The sequence below is a fragment of the Salmo trutta genome, chromosome 36 (assembly GCF_901001165.1).
Source record: "Salmo trutta chromosome 36, fSalTru1.1, whole genome shotgun sequence".
Lineage (NCBI taxonomy): Eukaryota > Metazoa > Chordata > Actinopteri > Salmoniformes > Salmonidae > Salmo > Salmo trutta.
In genome coordinates this window covers 9,255,304-9,275,749 of record NC_042992.1, presented here as the reverse complement: position 1 = coordinate 9,275,749, position 20,446 = coordinate 9,255,304, and the positions used below count along the sequence as shown (strand labels likewise).

The 20,446-nt window shown below is 44.6% G+C and overlaps 1 protein-coding gene across 1 annotated transcript in view; it reads right to left on the bottom strand.

Annotated features, from left to right (window-relative positions):
* Positions 1–17,564, bottom strand: part of LOC115175360 (SH3 domain-binding protein 5) — a gene marked incomplete in the record, with an annotated part of 19,751 nt that extends 2,187 nt beyond the window's left edge. The window contains 3 exon segments of the mRNA XM_029734578.1: positions 3,115–3,243; positions 7,665–7,727; positions 17,169–17,564. Coding sequence (XP_029590438.1) covers positions 3,115–3,243; positions 7,665–7,727; positions 17,169–17,249 — 273 coding nt within the window.
* Between the last annotated feature and the right edge of the window lie 2,882 nt (positions 17,565–20,446).

The following is a 20,446-nucleotide window of genomic DNA, read 5'->3' as shown; positions in this document are numbered from 1 at the left end:
CATTCTTTCTCTGAACCACTGAAACCACTTACCAAATTTTACCACCATCTAAAATGGACACACACATACACACACACACGTATCTCCCAGCACAGGCACAGAAAGGCGCCAGGAATTCCTGTCTCTCTTGCTCATACCGCAGGAAGTGTTTGTGTGTGTGTGTGTGTGTGTGTGTGTGTTTGTCACGTCCTGACCAGTAAAGGGGTTATTTGTTATTGTAGTTTGGTCAGGACGTGGCAGGGGTGTGTTTGTTTTGTGTTGTCAGGGTTTTTGGGTAGTGTTCTATGTTTTGTATTTCTATGTTCTATTTCTAGTTATTCTATTTCTATGTTTAGTTTATTGTTTTGACCTTCAATTGGAGGCAGCTGTTCCTCGTTGCCTCTAATTGAAGGTCCTATTTAGTAGGGGTGTTTTTCTATGGGTTTTGTGGGTAGTTGTTCCTTGTTTAGCTGTGTGCCTGACAGGACTGTTTTCGCCGTTCATTTATTTTAATAAAAAAGATAATGAGCATTCACATCCCCGCTGCATTTTGGTCTAATCATTACGACGGCCGTGACAGTGTGTGTGTTCGTACACTACCCCCGTACTATGTGAAGTAGAGTAGAGTTGGGTAGAGTAGGGTAGAGTAGAGTCAAGTCGAGTTGGGTAGAGTAGGGTAGAGTAGAGTCAAGTTGGGTAGAGAAGAGTAGAGTCAAGTCGAGTTGGGTAGAGTAGGGTAGAGTAGAGTCAAGTTGGGTAGAGAAGAGTAGGGTAGAGTATGTTTACTGTTCATTTTGTTTATTTCACTTTTGTTAATTATCTACTTCACTTGCTTTGGCAATGTAAACATATGTTTCCCATGTCAATAAAGCCCTTAAATTGAATTTAAAGTGAATTGAGAAGGAGAGACAGACAGCTTCCTGAGAAGAGCTACGGTCCTAAACCTCCCTCCCTCTCCTCTTAGTCTCCGCATTGGAATGTCAGTGGGGAGGGAGTGAGGGTCAGAGGGAGAGTTGGAGGGAGGGCGGGTGTGAGGGCCGACAAGCAGGCGGGAGTGAGGGAGAGAGGAAGGGTGGGTGGGCAAGCAGGAGGGAGGGAGGGAGAGAGGGAGGATAAGTAGTAGATGAATAGCTCTTGGATCAGGCTCCTCTAGAAATGAGGTCACATATGTAAAGTGTGTGTGTGTGTGTGTGTGTGTGTGTGTGTGTGTGTGTGTGTGTGTGTGTGTGTGTGTGTGTTCGTACACTACCTCCCGTACTATGTGAAGTAGGGTAGCTAGATAGGGAGGACTGCTAGCTGGATAGGGAGGACTGCTAGCTGGATAGGGAGGACTGCTAGCTGGATAGGGAGGACTGCTAGCTAGATAGGGTGGACTGCTAGCTAGATAGGGAGGACTGCTAGCTGGATAGGGAGGACTGCTAGCTGGATAGGGAGGACTGCTAGCTGGATAGGGAGGACTGCTAGCTGGATAGGGAGGACTGCTAGCTGGATAGGCAGGACTGCTAGCTGGATAGGGAGGACTGCTAGCTAGATAGGGAGGACTGCTAGCTGGATAGGGAGGACTGCTAGCTAGATAGGGAGGACTGCTAGCTAGATAGGGAGGACTGCTAGCTGGATAGGGAGGACTGCTAGCTGGATAGGGAGGACTGCTAGCTGGATAGGGAGGACTGCTAGCTGGATAGGGAGGACTGCTAGCTAGATAGGGAGGACTGCTAGCTGGATAGGGGTTGCTAGCTAGATAGGACTGGGCTCACTGGGGGCTGCTAGCTGGATAGGGGTTGCTAGCTAGATAGGGAAGCTAGCTGGATAGGGCTGGGCTCACTGGGGGCTGCTAGCTGGGTAGGGGAGCTAGCTGGATAGGGGTTGCTAGCTAGATAGGGGCTGCTAGCTAGATAGGGGCTGCTAGCTAGATAGGGGCTGCTAGCTGGATAGGGGAGCTAGATAGGGGTTGCTAGCTAGATAGGGGAGCTAGCTGGATAGGGGAGCTAGCTGGATGGGGTTGCTAGCTAGATAGGGGCTGCTAGCTGGATAGGGGAGCTAGCTGGATAGGGGTTGCTAGCTAGATAGGACTGGGCTCACTGGGGGCTGCTAGTTATATAGGGGCTGCTAGCTAGATAGGGGAGCTAGCTAGATAGGGGAGCTAGCTGGATAGGTGAGCTAGCTGGATAGGGGCTGGGCTCACTGGGGACTGCTAGCTAGATAGGGGCTGCTAGCTAGATAGGGGAGCTAGCTGGATAGGGGCTGCTAGCTAGATAGGGGAGCTAGCTGGATAGGGGCTGCTAGCTAGATAGGGGAGCTAGCTGGATAGGGCTGGGCTCACTGGGGGCTGCTAGCTGGATAGGGGAGCTAGCTGGATAGGGGTTGCTAGCTAGATAGGGGCTGCTAGCTAGATAGGGGCTGCTAGCTAGATAGGGGAGCTAGCTGGATAGGGGCTGCTAGCTAGATAGGGGAGCTAGCTGGATAGGGCTGGGCTCACTGGGGAAAAGTGCCTACATGTGGGTGTTTGTAAACTTGTTAAGACCTTGCGTTCAGATTGAGTTTGTGTCCCATCACATCTGAAACCTCTCAGTAATCCTGCCACTCACGTGTTGAAGGTGGCATCTACATACCCCCTCTATACTGTAGACTGGCCAGCTATGTAGACACAGTGGACCTAGGACACTCAGTCTCTGTCCGCTTGTACCCTTTCCCATCAAAGCGTAGACAGGTCAGCTCATGTTTTTTGTTGGCAGACACACACACTAGTCATTTGTTGAATGACTGAAACGATGCTCTCTCATAGGCTGTTGCCAGGGTTGAGGGACCAAGTCCCCTGGGGTGTCTGTGAATAGCTGCTTGGAGCCAATCAGAGCAGCTGTAGGAGGTGGACAGGGGGTGGCAGAGGACACACGCCTGATTAGAGAGGTTAAATAAAGGAGGGATTAAACACCTGAGACTAATCTCTCTATCTACCCTACTCACAAACAGCTGACAGAAAGGGACAGAGGGACTCTCTCTCTGTGTGTGTGTGTGTGTGTGTGTGTGTGTGTGTGTGTGTGTGTGTGTGTGTGTGTGTGTGTGTGTGTGTCTGTGTGTGTGTGTGTGTGTGTGTGTGTGTGTGTGTGTGTGTGTGTGTGTGTGTGTGTGTGTGTGTACCTGTCTGGCCACTCTCCTGGCCTCCCAGTAAGGTTTGGAGTCTTCTACAGCTGTGCCGATCCTCTTCACCTGCTCATCCAGCTTCACTGTGGCTTCCACCAGCACCGCGCGGAACCTCTGACGACAGTCCTACAGACAGACAGACAGACAGACAGACAGACAGACAGACAGACAGACAGACAGACAGACAGACAGACAGACAGACAGACAGACAGAGACACACACACACACACACACACACACACACATACACACACACACACACACACACACACACACACACACACAGCCGTTAGTAAAACACCAACAAATCTCCAGGAACCTTATATGTGTCACATTCTGTTCTGTTTTATTGTCACCATGACAACAGACAGGGCGTTCATCTATACACAGTGTCATATTGTATTGTCACCATGACAACAGACAGGGTGTTCATCAGAGTGTATTGACACTGTATGAGTGTCTATGTAGCCATGTCTGTGCTGTTTTGTTTTGGAAAGTGTTTTCTCCAGTCCAGTCCTCCTCCTCTCCCCTCCATCCTGATTCACAGAACTGAGATAGTCAGGCTTTTTTCCTGTGTCAGCTAACTCAATACAACACTAACCCACTTCACCTAGCATGGTAACTTTACATGAATCTGATTCACAAAGTTGGCCACACACACACACACACACACACACACACACACACACACACACACACACACACACACACACACACACACACACACACACACACACACACACACACACACACACACAAGCATGACACACACACACACCACCAGTCTGCAGACAGGAACATTACCCCTATGCTGTTACATATTTGTGGAAATATTACAGGGGAGAATCCCTTCTCTCGGTCCCTGCGTCACAATGTCTAAAATGAGGGGTTGAGAAATGTCTCTCTCCCTGTCAAAGAGGAGTGTGTGTGTGGCGCCAACTTTGTGAATCAGATTCATGTAAAGTTACCACATGTCCCTGATTGTGATGGACAGTCCCACATTTTGTCCCTTTGTCCCGCCTCCTGTAAATAGTTTTTATTCCTGTAGGCTACTAATCTGTTCCTCGAAATCATCCCGTTGTCCTGCATGTGGGTATTTTAAATGTGGTCGCCCTAGATTTAAGGGCTGTAACAGCTGCATCTTGTCCCCAGAAAGGGAGGGGGTAGGAAGAGAGGGGGAGAGATGGAGGGGAAAAGAGAGGGGGAGAGATGGAGGGGAGAAGAGAGGGGGAGAGAAGAGAGGGGAGAAGAGAGGGGGAGAGAAGAGAGGGGGACAGATGGAGAGGAAAAGAGAGGTCGAGAGATGGAGGGGAGAAGAGATGGAGGGGAGAAGAGAGGGGGAGAGAAGAAGGGGAGAAGAGGGGGAGAGATAGAGAGGAAAAGAGAGGGGCGAGAAGGAGGCATTGAGGGGAAACTAGCTTCCTGTGACATCGTCACACTTCCTCAATGGTTTCTGCGGTTTCACGTTTCAATCAAGTTTCAAGTGTTAACGTCACGTGCACAAGTACAGTGAAATGCCTTTCTTGCAAACTCTAACCCCAACAATGCAATAATGAATAACAATGTAACACAACAAATAATAACACACAAGATATAACAATAAGAAGAACATGTATATATACTATATACAGGGCTAGTCAGTTCCAGTACCATACTGACAATGTGCAGGCATACTGGATCAATAGAGGTAGATATGTATAGGGGTAAGGTGACTAGGCATCAGGATATATGATAAACAGAGTAGCAGCAGCGTATATGATGATTTTTGTTAGCCATTTAGTTAGCTATTTAGTTAGCCATGTTGTTAGCTATTTAATTAGCTATTTTGTTAGCCATTTTGTTAGCTATTTAGTTAGCTATTGAGTTAGCCATTTTGTTAGCTATTTAGTTAGCCATTTTGTTAGCTATTTAGTTAGCTATTTTGTTAGCTATTTTGTTAGCTATTTAGTTAGCTATTTAGCAGTCTCATGGCATGGGGATAGAAGCTGTTCAGGAGCCTGTTTTGGTGTCAGACTTGATGCAACGTCACCGCTTGCCATGCGGAAGCAGAGAAAACAATCTATGGGCTGTTGGTTGGAGTCTTTAATGATTTTCTGGGTCTTCCTTTCACACCACCTGATATAGAGAGGTCCTAGATGGCAAGTAGCTCGTCCTCAGTGATATACTGGGCTGTCCTCACCACCCTCTGTAGCACCATGCGATCGAGGGCGGTGCTATTGCCATACCAAGCAGTGATGCAGCCAGTCAAGATGCTCTCAGTGGTACAGCTGTAGAACGTTTGGAGGATTCGAAGGGCCCATGCCAAACCTTTTCAACCTCCTGAGGGGGAAAAGGTGCTGTCGCGCCTTCTTCACAACTATGCGTGTTTGTGTAGACCATTTTAAGTTCTTAGTGATTTGAACACAGAGGAACTCTCGACCTGCTCCCCTGCAGTCCCATCAATGTGGATGGGGACGTGCTCGGACCTCTGTTACCTGTAGTCCACGATCAGCTCCTTTGTCTTGCTCACATTGAGGGAGAGGCTGTTGTTCCGGCACCACACGGCCAGGTCTCTGACCTCCCTATAGGCTGTCTCATCGTTGTCAGTGATCAGGCCTACCACTGTTGTGTCGTCAGCAAACTTAATGATGGTGTTAGAATCGTGCCTGCCCTTGCAGTAATGAGTGAACAGGGAGTACAGGAGGGGACTAAACACGCTCCCCTGTGGGGCCCCCATGTTGAGGGTCAGTGTGGCGAGGTGATGTAACCTACCCTCACCAGCTGGGATGATGTTCCTAAGATTGGTGACGAGCTTGGAGGGGACAATGGTGTTGAATGCTGAGCTGTAGTCAATGAACAGCATTCTCACAAAGGTATTCCTCATATCTAGGTGGGTGAGGGCAGTGTGGACTACAATTGAGATTGCATCGTCTTTGGATCTGTCGGGGCGGTATGCAAGTTGGAGTGGGTCTAGGGTGTCTGGGATGTTGGAGTTGATGTGTGCCATAACCAGCCTCTCAAAGCACTTCATGGGTGACGGAGATATGGGGTATCTATGACATCCACTGAGGAGCAATGTTTACAATAAACATGCTAATAGTTTGTCTCTCTGGAAAAGAACACCTATTAAATCCGTGCTCTGAAACATGTTTAACCCAATACTGACCAATGAACTCCTGATGTTGAAAGGTAGCTTCCTGAAGTTGTTTTTGTGTTCCACCAAGCCAATGTCTCGAACCACAGTCCCTGACCCCTGACCCCTGGCCCCTGACCCAGTCTTAAAACAGCACCCAACAATACTGTGCTTCCTAACAGTAATCCAAATGTCTTTGTAATAGCTACTGGTCAGAGAGAGAGAGAGTAGCCTTAGGGTTTAATGGTCAGACGGCAAGACAGAGAGAGAGAGAGAGAGGCCACACAGGCCCGTCTACCCTACAGGGGGCTCTAGGGGGGCTCAGAGAGTCACCTTTTGTTTATAACGTAAACAACTTGACATACTTGGCATACCTCCCTTTCAGCCATTCTCTTTCTCCGAATTAGATTCCTGGAAATATACAACAACATAATATATGTGTATAATACAGGTATTACATAATATATGTGTATAATACAGGTATTACATAATATATGTGTATAATACAGGTATTACATAATATATGTGTATAATACAGGTATTACATAATATATGTGTATAATACAGGTATTACATAATATATGTGTATAATACAGGTATTACATGTGTATGTGTATAATACAGGTATTACATAATATATGTGTATAATACAGGTATTACATAATATATGTGTATAATACAGGTATTACATGTGTATGTGTATAATACAGGTATTACATAATATATGTGTATAATACAGGTATTACATAATATATGTGTATAATACAGGTATTACATGTGTATGTGTATAATACAGGTATTACATAATATATGTGTATAATACAGGTATTACATGTGTATGTGTATAACAAGATGTTCTTCCTGAAATACAAGGAATATGCTGACGTTTCCCCCAAGTACTTCATCTTTACGGGAAACTGGCTCTCTTCTTCTCCCTCTCTCCCTCTCCCCCTTCCCTCTCTCCCTCTTCCCTCTCTCCCTCTCTCCCCCTCCCTCTCTCCCCCTTCCCTCTCCCTCTCTCCCCCCTTCCTCTCAGGAGGAGATTAAAGTTTAAAGGAAAATAGCGTATTTCAAATCGGGTGCAATGAAAATAATCTGGGTGGCCATTTGATTAGCTGTTCAGGAGTCTTATGGCTTTGGGGTAGAAGCTGTTGAGAAGCCTTTTGGACCTCGACTTGGCTGTTCTAGACTATTTCCAATGAAACCCAGAAGAGGAGAGGAGGTGGTTTAGAGGAGGAAAAGAGCGTATTCGTAATAAAACCCAGAAGAGGAGACGGTTTAGGGGGAAATGAAGACGTCAGACTTGGGATAGGCTGCTATTTGATTTGATTTGATTGAACGGCTTTGGGCCAGTAACTGAAAGGTCGCTGGTTGGAATACCCGAGCTAAGAAAAGTAACAAGTCTGTCCTTGAGCACAAACACACACAGGCCTACCTCCAGCTCTGTCTCCCAGCGGTTGATATCTTCTGTAGACTGGTTCAACTTGTCCAACTCCCCCTGTTTACACACAACACACAGGAGACAGGGAGGAGGGAAGGAGGAAAGGAGGAAAGGATAGGAGAGAGAGAAAAATGAAGAGGAAGGAAAAGAGAGGATACAGAGCAAAAATAAAGTGTAATAGAATTACATGAAATGTGTTTATAAAAAGGCCATAATGTTCCTGTGCAAAGAAAGGACAAGCAATGTATCTCATCTAGCCTATAGACCAGGCCTTCTCTACGCCACTATGCACTGCATTGAACAGTCCATTTTGTGAATAGTGATTGTTATATTATTGTCTTAAATTATGGCAAATCTAATCATTAGGAACATATACATCTTATATACAGTACCAGTCAAAAGTTTGGACATACCTACTCATTCAAAGGTTTTTCTTTATTTTTACTATTTTCTACCTTGTAGAAAAATACTGAAGACATCAAACTATGAAATAACACATATAGAATCATGTAATGTAGAATCATGTAATGTAACCCCCCAAAAAGTGTTAAACAAATCAAAATATATTTTATATGTGTGATACTTCAATGTAGCCACCCTTTGCCTTGATCACAGCCATGCACACTCTTGGCATTCTCTCAACCAGCTTCATGAGGTAGTCACCTGGAATGCATTTCAATTAACAGGTGTGCTTTGTTAAGAGTTAATTTGTGGAATTTCTTTCCTCAATGTGTTTGAACCAATAAGTTGTGTTGTGACAAGGTAGGGGTGGTATACAGAAGATAGCCCTATTTGGTAAAAGGCCAAGCCCATATTATGGCAAGAACAGCTCAAATAAGCAAAGAGAAACAACAGTCCATCATTACTTTAAGACATGAAGGTCAGTCAATTCGGAAAATGTCATGACATTTTCAAGATAGTTTCTTCAAGTACAGTCGCAAAAACCATCAAGTGCTATGATGAAACTGTCTCTCATGAGGACCGCCACAGGAAAGGAAGACCCAGAGTTACCTCTGCTGCAGAGGATAAGTTCATTAGAGTTAACTGCACCTCAGACTGCAGCCCAAATAAATGCTTCACAAAGTTCAAGTAACAGACACATCTCAACATCAACTGTTCAGAGGAGACTGCGTGAATCAGGCCTTCATGGTTGAATTGCTGCAAAGAAACCACTACTGAAGGACACCAATAAGAAGAAGAGACTTGCTTGGGCCAAGAAACACGAGCAATGGACATTAGACCGGTAGAAATCTGACCTTTGGTCTGATGAGTCCAAATTGGAGATTTTTGGTTCCAACCGCTGTGTCTTTGTGAGACACAGAGTAGCTGAACGGATGATCTCTGCATGTGTGGTTCCCACCGTGAAGCATGGAGGAGGAGGTGTGATGGTGCTCTGCTGGTGACACTGTCAGTGAATAATTTAGAATTCAAGGAACAGCATTCCGCAGCGATACGCCATCCCATCTGGTTTAAGCTTAGTGGGACAATCATTTGTTTTCAACAGGACAATGACCCAAAACACACCTCCAGGCTGTGTAAGGGCTATTTGACCAAGAAGGAGAGTGATGGAGTGCTGCATCAGATGACCTGGCCTCCACAATCACCCAACCTCAACCCAATTGAGATGGTTTGGGATGAGTTGGACTGCAGAGTGAAGGAAAAGCAGCCAACAAGTACCCAGTATATGTAGGAACCAGAGCCGGGTGGCCCTATACGCTCACTACGCAAGTTGCGTAGGGCCCCGCAAATTACGCAAGGGCCCCGCCTCCCACTTGTATCAAAGTGGGTGTCAATGTATACAACTTAGACGAGAGGATGAAGCGGAACTATCCTTCTGGTCACGAAAAGAGAAGAAAAAAACCACCATGAGAGTGAATCCCAGGAACAGCAATCAGGTAAACTTGTCTTCTGTCCTCTCCAAGCAAATAACAGTAACGTTAAGTTGATGTGCTAACTTGCAGTGCATCTCTCTTGCACTGCAAGTTAGTACTGCATCTCTCTTGCACTGCAAGTTAGTACTGCATCTCTCTTGCACTGCAAGTTAGTACTGCATCTCTCTTGCACTGCAAGTTAGTACTGCATCTCTCTTGCACTGCAAGTTAGTACTGCATCTCTCTTGCACTGCAAGTTAGTACTGCATCTCTCTTGCTAACCTAGCTGGGCAGTGCATCTCTTGGTCTGTCTGTGTCTTGCTTGCTTGCCAGCCACTTCCAGGGCTGTGTTCTGTGACTTTGTGCCTGTCAAAAGTGAGAGTGAAATACAACTATTTATTACGTTTGATAAACGCCAAAAGGGCAACGGTGTTTATAAACTGCAGCTCGGAAAAGATAACCGCGTCGCACGAAATGAAACTTGTGCTTTCCAGCAGCAACCTCTGTGGGGACCAGTCCAGACAATATATGGGTGTGATGGCACTCCTCATAGGCACACATCATTTTAATGCAAGATGGAAAGCAATGGATTGACATTGACTATTGATTTATATATTGAATTTAAAATGTTGATTAGCTGGGCATGCTGGGTAATATGGATACACATCTCTCAGTAAATAATAACCATCAAGTATTCAGCCAAACCATAGTATAAATAGTATTTTATATTTGAAAATGTATAAAAGGACATCTGGAGGAGCCATTTTGAATGGGCCTGATGCAGCTGATAAAATTTAAAATAGTATTGTTATCTATAATTTACAGGTGCTATGCTTAGGTTTGTCAGTAGAGGAGATGCTGGATCATCAGCCAGTACAAGCAAAGACTCAGTTGGTCCACATCCAGCCTCAGCCAGTACTAACACAGACCCAATACAGCCATCTTCAGCCAGTACTAACACAGATCCAGTACAGCTGGCTTCAGCCAGTACTAACACAGAGCCAGTACAGCCATCTTCAGCCAGTACTAACACAGACCCAGTACAGCTGGCTTCAGCCAGTACTAACACAGAGCCAGTACAGCCATCTTCAGCCAGTACTAACACAGACCCAGTACAGCCATCTTCAGCAGGTACCAACACAGACCCAGTACAGCCATCTTCAGCAGGTACTAACACAGACCCAATACAGCCATCTTCAGCCAGTACTAACACAGACCCAATACAGCCATCTTCAGCCAGTACTAACACAGAGCCAGTACAGCCATCTTCAGCCAGTACTAACACAGACCCAATACAGCCATCTTCAGCCAGTACCAACACAGACCCAATACAGCCATCTTCAGCCAGTACTAACACAGACCCAGTACAGCTGGCTTCAGCAGTACCAACACAGACCCAGTACAGCTGGCTTCAGCAGGTACCAACACAGACCCAATACAGCCATCTTCAGCCAGTACTAACACAGACCCAATACAGCCATCTTCAGCCAGTACTAACACAGACCCAATACAGCCATCTTCAGCAGGTACCAACACAGACCCAGTACAGCCATCTTCAGCAGGTACCAACACAGACCCAGTACAGCCATCTTCAGCAGGTACCAACACAGACCCAGGTGAAGTACAGGCAGCCTCAGCCAGTACTAACACAACCAGAGGTGTACAGCCAGCATCAGATACAAGCAGCTCAGACCCTAATAGAACAGTTGCTGCTCCACCAAATGACACAGCAGACCGGCCCCCAGTCTAACAGACTATATGAGGACTTAGTTAGTACGCAGAGGTCCATTCAAACCAGAACTGGGTTTTTCTTACCCTAAAGACAAGTCTAGAAGAGGTTTCCATTCAGGCTTATTACAGAGACAGCTGTCAAATGGGGGAAAGATTACCAGGAGTTGGCTTTCATACTCAATCTAAAACAACGCTGTGTATTGTTTCTGCTGTAAGCTCTTTTCTACAAAAGACTACAAAATCATAAAGGAAGGCGTGAATGACTGGTCAAATATCATTCTGAAACACAATGAGGGTAGTCCTGAACACACAAACAATATGATTAAGTGGAGAGAACTTGATCTGCACCTAAATCGAGGACAGACTCTTGACCAGATATTTTTTTTAAACTGCACTGTTGGTTAAGGGCTCGTAAGTAAGCATTTCACTGTAACGTCTACACCTGTTGTATTCGGCGCATGTGACTAATAAAATTTGATTTGATTTGATACAAATTACAATTTTGGAGGCTGAAAGAAAGAGATGGTGGGATGTCCTTCACGTTTAATAAGTATCAGCCAGTGTCTGGCTGAAAGAAACCTAGCATTCAGAGGTTCATCAGACAAACTCTTCCAACCAGATAATGGAAACTTCCTAAAAGAGGTTGAATTACTGGCAAAATGTAACCCCGTTATGGAAAATGAAATGCTCATTACCTTGGGAAGCGCACACAGAATGAGCTGATACAGATTGTGAGTGACAAGATTCTGGAAGGAATAATGACTCAACTAAGAGACTCAAGTAAGAGACTCATAGTACTTCTCCATTATCTTGGACTGTACACCTGACATTAGTCACCAGGAGTAAATGTCCATTATTCTGAGAAGCGTGGCTTTATAGGGAAAGCCAGGGATCAAGGAGCACTTCCTCGGCTTTGTGAATGTTGAGGTTACAACAGGCTTGAATCTGTCCACTGTCATCTTAGATAAGCTGAACGAGCTGAAGATTCCATTTGAAGATTGCAGAGGGCAAGCTTATGATAATGGGGTCAACATGAAGGGCAAGCACAAAGGAGTACAAGCCAGACTGCTCAACAAAAAAATCCCAGAGCCGTGTTGGTCCCATGTGGAACACAGACTCTAAACCTTGTCATTGCAGATGCTGCCAAATCTTCGAAAGATGCAGTTGGGTTTTTTGGGGCATGTGCAAAAGCTCTTCACCTTCTTTTCAGCTGACACACAGAGATGGGAGTGTTTTGAAGAAACACGTGAACATAACCGTGAAGTCATGGAGTGACACAAGATGGGAGAGCAGGGGCGGTTTTGGGGGGGCCAGTGCCCCTGTGACAACAATTTTGGACCCCCTTGTGGCCCCCCTAAATGTGGAGTATGAAATAATGTTTACATAACACATTTTTGCTATCGTTCTTTTTTTCATCCGTTATAAGACAGTGGCAACGATGATGATTATGAACATGGTCTTTTGCCTGCTAATGCCTGCAATGCAGTGAAGAAAACGATATGACAACAATAACGTCTAATGTAACTGGCCCCTCTAACAGTACAACTGGCCCCAGCTTGCCCCCCCCCCCCCCCCCCCCCCCCCCCCCCCAGTTGAAATGGTCTAGAAGCGCCACTGTGGGAGAGTAGGCTCCAAAGTGTTCATGCAATCAGGTATCAGGCTTCTGAGGTTCGGGAGGCATTACTGGAAGACAGACAGACGATCAATGATCCTGTGGCCAAAGTGGAGGCACAAGCGCTTGCAGAGGAAGTTGGGTCCTACCGCTTGTTGATTTGCTGTGTCCTATGGTGTGAGATACTGACAATGACAAACAAGGTGAACAAGCTCCTCCAATCCGCCTCAATGCAGTTGGATATCGCAGTGAATTTCATCTCAAATGCAAAGGCCTCCCTCACTACATACCGGGAAACTGGATTCTCTGAGGCCCAGACAACAGCCAAAAGTATTTGTGAAGAAACTAATGTGAAGGCTGTTCTGAAAGAGAAGAGACTGAGGCATTTCAGTTATGAGGCTCTTGATGAACCAGTGACTGACGCACTGAAAAACCTTAAAGTCAACTACTTCAACATTGTGGTCGACTCTGCTGTGACATCCATGGATGAGAGATTTGAAACACTCAACCAGGTCAAAACCAAATATGGAGTGCTGCTGAACTCAGCACTGCCTCTCAGATGTCCAGTGAATTTTTAACGGCTCACTGCATGGAAGTTGAAAACACTCTAACCTTCAGAGACGACTGTGACATCAGTGGAATGGATCTGACACACGACATTCAGAATTGACCTGATCTGCCATCAGATAAGATGGCTGCCTTTGAGCTGCTTTCTTTTCTCTGTGAGAACAACCTGGAGGAACTCTATCCTAACCTTTGGATGGCCCTAAGAATGGCAGTCATCCTACCAGTAACAGTAGCATCGGCAGAGAGGAGCTTTTCAAAATGAAAGCTCACAGGTACGTTTGAGTGGTCTGGCGATCATGAGCATAAATCATGACGTGGGGAAACACATGTCCTACGATAAAATCATTGTGATGATTTTGCCTCAAGAAAGTACAGAAGAGGAATATGTTGATGGTAAGATTTTAATTCAAACATTCAAATGTTTACACACTTAGTAACATTTAAGATTGTATGGCAGAAGTGCATTTGTGTAAATGACTGCTTAACTATGTGACGTACTTTCTCCATTTCTTCCAGACAATCCAGATAGACTGGTGTCCATGCTGATGCTGAAAATGCTCAGGCTGTAGACGGAACCAAAGTTAATCACACAGCTGTATCGGTTTTATTTGACTATTTAGAGACATGTTTTATTTATTTTATTTTATTTCACCTTTATTTAACCAGGTAGGCTAGTTGAGAACAAGTTATCATTTACAACTGCGACCTGGCCAAGATAAAGCAAAGTAGTTCGACAACATACAACAACACAGAGTTACACATGGAATAAACAAAACATACAGTCAATAATACAGTAGAACAAAAATATACTGCTCAAAAAAATAAAGGGAACACTTAAACAACACATCCTAGATCTGAATGAAAGAAATAATCTTATTAAATACTTTTTTCTTTACATAGTTGAATGTGCTGACAACAAAATCACACAAAAATAATCAATGGAAATCCAATTTATCAATCCATGGAGGTCTGGATTTGGAGTCACACTCAAAATTAAAGTGGAAAACCACACTACAGGCTGATCCAACTTTGATGTACTGTCCTTAAAACAAGTCAAAATGAGGCTCAGTAGTGTGTGTGGCCTCCATGTGCCTGTATGACCTCCCTACAACGCCTGGGCATGCTCCTGATGAGGTGGCGGATGGTCTCCTGAGGGATCTCCTCCCAGACCTGGACTAAAGCATCCGCCAACTCCTGGACAGTCTGTGGTGCAACGTGGCGTTGGTGGATGGAGCGAGACATGATGTCCCAGATGTGCTCAATTGGATTCAGGTCTGGGGAACGGGCGGGCCAGTCCATAGCATCAATGCCTTCCTCTTGCAGGAACTGCTGACACACTCCAGCCACATGAGGTCTAGCATTGTCTTGCATTAGGAGGAACCCAGGGCCAACCGCACCAGCATATGGTCTCACAAGTGGTCTGAGGATCTCATCTCGGTACCTAATGGCAGTCAGGCTACCTCTGGCGAGCACATGGAGGGCTGTGCGGCCCCCCAAAGAAATGCTACCCCACACCATGACTGACCCACCGCCAAACCGGTCATGCTGGAGGATGTTGCAGGCAGTAGAACGTTCTCCATGGCGTCTCCAGACTCTGTCACGTCTGTCACATGCTCAGTGTGAACCTGCTTTCATCTGTGAAGAGCACAGGGCGCCAGTGGCGAATTTGCCAATCTTGGTGTTCTCTGGCAAATGCCAAACGTCCTGCACGGTGTTGGGCTGTAAGCACAACCCCCACCTGTGGACGTCGGGCCCTCATACCACCCTCATGGAGTCTGTTTCTGACCGTTTGAGCAGACACATGCACATTTGTGGCCTGCTGGAGGTCATTTTGCAGGGCTCTGGCAGTGCTTCTCCTGCTCCTCCTTGCACAAAGGCGGAGGTAGCGGTCCTGCTGCTGGGTTGTTGCCCTCCTACGGCCTCCTCCACGTCTCCTGATGTACTGGCCTGTCTCCTGGTAGTGCCTCCATGCTCTGGACACTACGCTGACAGACACAGCAAACCTTCTTGCCACAGCTCGCATTGATGTGCCATCCTGGATGAGCTGCACTGCCTGAGCCACTTGTGTGGGTTGTAGACTCCGTCTCATGCTACCACTAGAGTGAAAGCACCGCCAGCATTCAAAAGTGACCAAAACATCAGCCAGGAAGCATAGGAACTGAGAAGTGGTCTGTGGTCCCCACCTACAGAACCACTCCTTTATTGGGGGTGTCTTGCTAATTGCCTATAATTTCCACTTGTTGTCTATTCCATTTGCACAACAGCATGTGACATTTATTGACAATCAGTGTTGCTTCCTAAGTGGACAGTTTGATTTCACAGAAGTGTGATTGACTTGGAGTTACATTGTGTTGTTTAAGTGTTCCCTTTATTTTTTTGAGCAGTGTATATATAGCTGCAGCCATAGCCTATAGACTTATGTTTACATTGTATAGACAAAGCTAATTGTATAATATTGTGAGGACTAATTACCAGGCAGCAGAGCCAAAGCTCACTGTTATATTTGATTCTTTTCTACATTTTATATTTTCTACAATTTCTTATTTATGTTAATATTCACTTATCTTAAGATTCTACGGAATATATTATATTCAATAAATATTGTTTGTTTATACCTCGTTCTGTTCTGTGTTGGTCTACTTAATCTTAGACCGACAGCAAACTGTTTTTGTCACGTCCTGACCATGGTAAGTGGTTATTTTCTATGGTAGAGTAGGTCAGGGCGTGACAGGGGGTGTTTGTCTATGTTTTATATTTCTATGTTCAGTTTCTAGTTTTGTATTTCTATGTTGGTTTTGTTTGGTATGATCTCCAATTAGAGGCAGCTGGTCGTCGTTGTCTCTAATTGGAGGTCATATTTAAGCTGATGTTTGTCCCACCTGTTTTTGTGGGTGATTATATTTGTGAGTAGTGTTTGTTTCTCCTCTGTGTCACGGTTTGTTGTTTTGTAAATGTTCAGTTATTTGATGTATTGCTTAGTTTCACGGATGAAATAAATATGTGGAACGAAACACACGCTGCACTTTGGTCCGCTCCTTTTGACAGCCGTGACAGTTTTAAAGGTGGGAGGATTGTAGTGGGAGCACTGGGGTGTCAATTGTGACTGTGTGGCAATGGCAAACGGTTTACATGGCTCATAGGTAGAAGGGCCCGTTAGCAGAATTTTGCTTAGGGCCCCAGGGAGGTCAGGACCGGCTCTGGTAGGAACTCCTTCAAGATTGTTGGAAAAGCATTCCAGGTGAAGCTGGTTGAGAGAATGGCAAGCGTGTGCAAAGCTGTCATCAACACAAAGGATGGCTACTTTGAAGAATCTAAAATATAAACTATATTTTGATTTGTTTAACACTTTTTTGGTTACAAACATGATTCCATATGTGTTATTTCATAGTTGTGATGTCTTCACTATTATTCTACAATGTAGAAAATAGTAAAAATAAAGAAAAACCCTTGAATGAGTAGGTGTGTCCAAACTTTTGACTGGTACTGTACTTCTGCAAATGCGAGGGTGGTTTATTATAAAGGTGCATTTTTTGGGGTGAAAATGAGCTTTACCAAACTTGAAACCCACGCGCAGCATATGTTAAAAGGTGATATGGCAAATCTTTACTAAGTCTAGTCTCCTTTAAGACCACAGAGCTCATATATGAAATGAATAGGGATTCTATATGTTTGGGTGTCTGTCAATCTAAAATAATAACTGTCGGCTAATCACTGTACCTGGATCCGGGGGTCAACCACTTCGTCCTCGGGAGATTCACACTCTTCCTCTGACTTGATTCCCTTTTCTAACTTCTCCATTTCGTGGGGGTTCTCAGAACCAGGTTTCCTCCGTGCAATACAAAACGCGACCCCCGCCGAGACGAGACTTTAGCGGCTAGTTGAGTTCAGACGGTCCGTCGCCTCTTACTACACACGGAGAAGATTCGAGCGTATTCCGTTATAATAGAATGCATAGCAGGCTCGCAAACACACGAATATACTGCAGACGTCCGGGATAGACAGAAAACAGCAGAGCCAGGAAAGCGTGTCTGTTTGTAGCTCACCACTGGACTGAATCCCACAGACACAACAGGCGGTTTTGCTGAAAGCGACCTTCTCGGACAGTCGTGGCGGTTCTAGACCATTTCAACTGGGGGGGGCCAGCTGGGGCCAGTTGTACTGTTAGAGGGGCCAGTTACATTAACAACGGATGTATGAAAAAAAACGATAGCAAAAATGTGTTATGTAAAAATGATTTCATACTCAACATTTAGGGGGGCCACAAAGGGGTCCAAAATTGTTGTCACAGGGGCACTGCCCCCCCCCTCCCCCACCCCAAGAGGAGAGAGCGCGAAAGAGCTGTGGAATGAGAGGTCAGATAAAATGAGATTTGGGTTTTAGTGCGTCCTCTGCTGACAACTAAGATGAATGCAGGTGTAGTGCGTGTGAGTGGCCCAGAGAGCACGGATTTGTTGTGTTATCACATAGGATTAATGAACAAAAGACCTCAAGCTAAATATCTCATGTATATACAAGTTGAGGATAAACCAGCTATGTAATAACGTTTATATAAGCAGCTTGTTAGCACTTTGTTACAGAAGAACAACAGAATAGTTGTCTGTCAAGGAAGTGACATTTTATTTTCTGCAGCCTGCTGAAAAACACCCTGCCATGTGATGGATGTCGGTGGTGGACGGACACAGCGTGGGTAACGGGTCACTTTATGTGTGTGTGTCCTATGTCACACCTCATTGGACTGTTGTCACGTTGATTGATGAGGTGTCATACTTGGCTCATGCCAACATACACACACACACTAACACATAGGCAATACACGTTTCATGAGGGGTCACAGCGTTCTCTCAATGTTCTCTGAACAGTATGGATTGCACTGACAAAGGCTGTCACGTGTCTATCTACCCACCCCTGAATGAAATAAATACTAAAAATGGAACCTACAATCTCCAATTTTGAAATTCTATAAAACGTTGGTCGACGCACCTGTTTCGGAACGCATTGGGCACAGTAACTCCATGGTTTAATTTAAGTCAGGACTAAGTTAATTCTACTTAAATTAATCCTTTTTTTTTTTAAATGGCTTTCTGGCAAATTGCTTGACTTCAGATGAATTTGTTCTAGACTAGGGAGTCTCAGACTAAGGTAATGTGTGGACTAACCAGTTCATCTTTGTGAAGCTAAATTAGATGAGCTATTTTGTATTTCGTACTGACCTGAGGATGCTTTAAAAAAAACAGGGATGGGACACTAATACAAAAGCATTGATTGTAATTGGAGCAAGTAACCTGAACCAAACAATGGACGTAGGTAAAAGAAAACGTTCAGAGAATTTTAGTGACTTTGAATTTTTTTTTGTGTCAAACCAAAACAATATGAGTACAATAAAGTACAAAGTGAAATGCATAAACGGTGGTTTTTGTAGTGGCTCTGCTTTAAACACACTGTCCACGTGATACCCACCCAGGCCTGGACAACTCCAGTCCTCGAGGGCCTGATTGGTACCACACTTTTCCCACCATCCCTAGCAAACACACCTGATTTAAACTAATTGCATTCTAAACTGAAGATCATGATTAGGTGATTATTGGAGTCAGGTGTGTTAGCTGGGACAAAAGTGTGACACCAATCAGGCCCCCCCCCAGGACTGGAGTTGCCCAGGCCTACAACCCCATATGAAACACTAGATCCTTATCTCAGCAGCTTCAAATGATGTTATCATCAACTCCATCACGGGGTTCTGAGAGCACTGGTGTTCAGCTAGCAAGAAGCTAACATCCTCATGTCAATCAATCTAAAGTAACGTTGGACCCATGATGGATGTCAACAGCTCTCCAGTGTAATTGCTTGCTCTCACCTTTACACACTGCTGCATGCACAATCCCATAACAGCATGAACACATTATTTATGGATCTTTTAAAGGGACAGTGCCATCTAGTGGATATAAATGAATACAGCTACGTGCTTTTACCACCTGGCTACACCTGGACTACAGTTTGTAATGAATTCAACTCAAATTAAAAATGAGTCACTTTGAAATGTTTGTTTTCTTGTTGTAACACAACACAGTGGGACCTAAATGTATTTGTGTGACAGAAATGTAACACAAACAATATCCTACATAATTACTAATATCATTTCTTTATTGTCTTGACTTTCTAAGGTCCTGTGGAAAAACATAAAAATGAACTTAAAGAAGACAAAGGCTCTTGCTTGTAGGCAGCATTTCAAGGCTGGTGGCGGACCCCCAGTAAGACCAGAGACGGATGAGCTGGGGGACTTTTTGACCGGGATCATTGATAGCCAGCAACCCCTGGAAGGTATCACCGACGACAGTTCAGATAGGGGACCGTTCAAATCCTCATTTGGTAGGACACAATCATTCAACATGTGTCATCCCCGGACTGCAGGGAATATGTAATGTTGTCAGTCATCTCTTGCACTCCCATAAGAAAAAATGATGTAATAAACTTAATTCTTGAACAAATAATGTTCTCTAGTGCAGCAATGTAATAATTTTCTAGAAGTAGATGATTACCATAGCTCGATCACCATAGATTGATCACCATAGCTGATTACCATAGATCGATTACCATAGCTTGAGTACCATAGATTGATTAACATAGATCGATTACCATAGCTTGATTACCATAGATTGATTACCATAGCTTGATTACCATAGCTTGATCACCATAGATTGATTACCATAGCTCGATTACCATAGATTGATTACCATAGCTTGATCACCATTGCTTGATTACCATAGATTGATTACCATAGATTGATCACCATAGCTTGATTACCATAGCTTGATCACCATAGCTTGATTACCATAGATTGATTACCATAGATTGATTACCATAGATTGATCACCATAGATTGATTACCATAGATTGATTACCATAGCTTGATCACCATAGATCGATTACCATAGCTTGATCACCATAGATCGATTACCATAGATCGATTACCATAGCTTGATCACCATAGATCGATTACC